General features: G+C 46.3%; 1 protein-coding gene across 1 annotated transcript; it reads left to right on the top strand.

Annotated features, from left to right (window-relative positions):
- Positions 1 to 438: 438 nt before the first annotated feature.
- On the top strand, positions 439 to 2,534 carry KCNA2 (potassium voltage-gated channel, shaker-related subfamily, member 2). Its single transcript, XM_010584602.1, has one exon. The coding sequence runs from the start codon at positions 485 to 487 to the stop codon at positions 1,982 to 1,984; it is 1,500 nt and encodes a 499-aa protein (XP_010582904.1). The 5' UTR covers positions 439 to 484; the 3' UTR covers positions 1,985 to 2,534.
- Positions 2,535 to 3,094: the final 560 nt, after the last annotated feature.

Here is a 3,094-nt window from a genome sequence, read left to right as displayed (position 1 = left end):
TTTTTCTTCCTTCCTTTCTCTTCCCTTCCTCCCTCTTTTTAATTTTTTTTTTTTAAATTGGAATTTTTATTGTTAGCCAAAAAAAGTTCTGGTTTGCCAATGCCAGTTTTTTCCACGCTGGTTTTCAATAGGTGACAGTTCCTCAGGTGTTTTCTCTCTTCCACCTAATGGGTTTAGATGGGAGTTTTTGAACTCTGTCCCAGAGAAGGCGAATTAACCCCCCTGAGGAAGAGGATAGACATGCTAGTGAAGGGAGCTGCTCTCCTCCCCCCAACTTTATTTCATCTCTCTCTTTCTCAGCAGGGGCAATTTTCTTTCTTTTTTTTTTATTTTCTCTTTTTTTTTATCATCCCTTCGCCTTTTCATGAGACACTTCCAAACCTACGTACCTGTCCTTCTGCAGGATAGTAGCCCTGCCCTGAATCCGATCCCACCACCGGGCACTGGGAAGAGTTTAGCATAAGGATTTCTTTTAAAGCCCAATATGACAGTTGCTACTGGAGATCCTGCAGATGAAGCTGCAGCTCTTCCCGGTCACCCGCAGGACACGTATAACCCTGAGACCGACCATGAATGCTGCGAGAGGGTAGTCATTAATATTTCGGGTCTGCGCTTTGAGACACAGCTCAAGACACTAGCCCAGTTTCCAGAGACCTTACTAGGGGATCCTAAAAAGAGAATGAGATATTTTGACCCACTCCGGAATGAGTATTTCTTTGACCGGAACAGACCAAGCTTTGATGCGATTTTGTACTATTACCAGTCTGGTGGGAGGTTGCGGAGGCCGGTTAATGTGCCCTTAGATATCTTCTCGGAAGAGATTCGTTTCTATGAACTGGGGGAAGAAGCGATGGAGATGTTTCGGGAGGATGAAGGCTACATCAAAGAAGAGGAAAGACCCTTGCCTGAGAACGAGTTTCAGAGACAAGTGTGGTTGCTCTTTGAGTACCCTGAGAGCTCAGGCCCTGCCAGGATTATAGCTATTGTCTCCGTCATGGTGATTTTAATCTCCATCGTCAGCTTTTGCCTGGAAACTTTGCCCATTTTTCGGGATGAGAATGAAGACATGCATGGCAGCGGGCTGAGCCATCCCCCCTACTCCAACAGCAGCATGGGGTACCAGCAGTCCACCTCTTTCACAGACCCCTTCTTCATCGTGGAGACACTTTGCATCATCTGGTTCTCCTTCGAGTTCTTGGTGAGGTTTTTCGCCTGCCCCAGCAAGGCTGGTTTTTTTACCAACATCATGAACATTATAGACATCGTAGCCATCATTCCCTATTTCATCACCTTAGGGACGGAGCTGGCCGAGAAGCCGGAGGATGGTCAGCAAGGCCAGCAAGCCATGTCCTTGGCCATCCTTCGAGTCATCCGCTTGGTGCGGGTCTTCAGGATCTTCAAACTCTCCCGACACTCCAAGGGGCTGCAGATCCTGGGGCAGACTCTCAAGGCCAGCATGCGGGAGCTGGGCCTCTTGATATTTTTCCTCTTCATCGGCGTCATCCTCTTCTCCAGCGCCGTCTACTTTGCTGAGGCTGACGAGAGTGAGTCCCAGTTCCCGAGCATCCCCGATGCCTTCTGGTGGGCCGTGGTTTCCATGACGACTGTTGGCTACGGAGACATGGTCCCCACAACCATCGGGGGGAAAATAGTGGGTTCCTTATGTGCCATCGCTGGCGTGTTAACGATTGCCTTACCGGTGCCCGTCATAGTGTCTAACTTCAATTACTTCTACCACCGGGAGACGGAGGGGGAGGAGCAGGCTCAATATTTGCAAGTAACCAGCTGCCCAAAGATCCCCTCTTCCCCTGACCTAAAGAAAAGCAGAAGTGCCTCTACGATTAGTAAGTCTGATTATATGGAGATTCAGGAAGGCGTAAACAATAGCAATGAGGATTTTAGGGAGGAGAACTTGAAGACAGCCAATTGCACCCTAGCTAACACAAACTATGTGAATATCACCAAAATGCTAACTGATGTCTAGTCGCTAAAATCTAGTAACGTATTTAAAGCTGAAGTGGAACAATTGCAGATATTGAGTGCTGCTCTGCATTGTAGTTAATACAGTATTTTCTACGGTGTATATTTGGTTCTGCATGGGAAGCAATAGCTGTGTAAGTGACTTTTAACCTTTGATTTCCACACCGAATAAGCGTTCGTGCAAAAAAAAAACCCAACAAACCATTTTGTTTCCCTTCTCCCATCCCAGGCTTGTGGGTTTCCAAAGATACGGAACGGTTGGGCATTTCGAGCAATGGGATGGGGATGCGGGGGGGCAGCTCCGGGCCATCCCAGGGTACCACGAACGCCTGTCCCTGTCCCGTGGAGCTGGGTGACAGCCAGCTTCCAGGCGTGGGGAACGGCTGGGAAAGGTCAGGCAGAGCTTAATGAAGGGAAGATGCAGTCGTGTGTCCGAATTGCTTGAAGGCTCGGGTTTCCGCCCTGGGAATGCCAAGTGCGAACGCATTGCCCAGGCTCATGTTTCATAACTGAAAATGCTGCATGCTGCAATAGTTTCAGCCACTGCAGTATGCCAGTGTGAGGCCCAGGGGAGGGATAATTAGTATGACGACACATTATTTATTAAGTCTTAAATTTTCTATGCTAGGCATCGGGAGGGATGAGTAAATAAATCAAGCGCTTGGATTTTATTTATTTATTTAGATGACACTTCCATCACCAATATTTCCAGGATCACCAAAGACACCTCCACTGACACATTGAAAATGAGTTGGAAAAAGCATCTTTTTTTATATCTATATATAAAACTGGAGCAACTATGCTGTGGCCTATAATATATTTATACTGCAGTGAAATTTAACCAGTAATACAGTACAGCTGCATGGATATTTGTTGCATGAATCTGAATATTTAATACACACACAAATATATATTTTCTTAGTAGACTATACAGTATTCATGTTTATAGTGTTTATAGATTCTCCGGTGGCTCGAAGGAGATTCATGGGAGCTAAAAAATCTCCATTGTATTTAAAAACTGGATGGAGAAGGCATGTGCTGACAACAGTTTGATAGATAATAAGGCAAAGCCTGAGTGTCCGAGCATCCAGACACAAGAGCCAACTAACGCAAG

Source organism: Haliaeetus leucocephalus, unplaced genomic scaffold (assembly GCF_000737465.1).
Source record: "Haliaeetus leucocephalus isolate CR32 unplaced genomic scaffold, Haliaeetus_leucocephalus-4.0 Scaffold1000, whole genome shotgun sequence".
In the NCBI taxonomy this organism is placed as follows: domain Eukaryota; kingdom Metazoa; phylum Chordata; class Aves; order Accipitriformes; family Accipitridae; genus Haliaeetus; species Haliaeetus leucocephalus.
The sequence above is the reverse complement of the archived record's forward strand: the minus strand, read 5'-3'. Positions and strand labels throughout refer to the sequence as shown.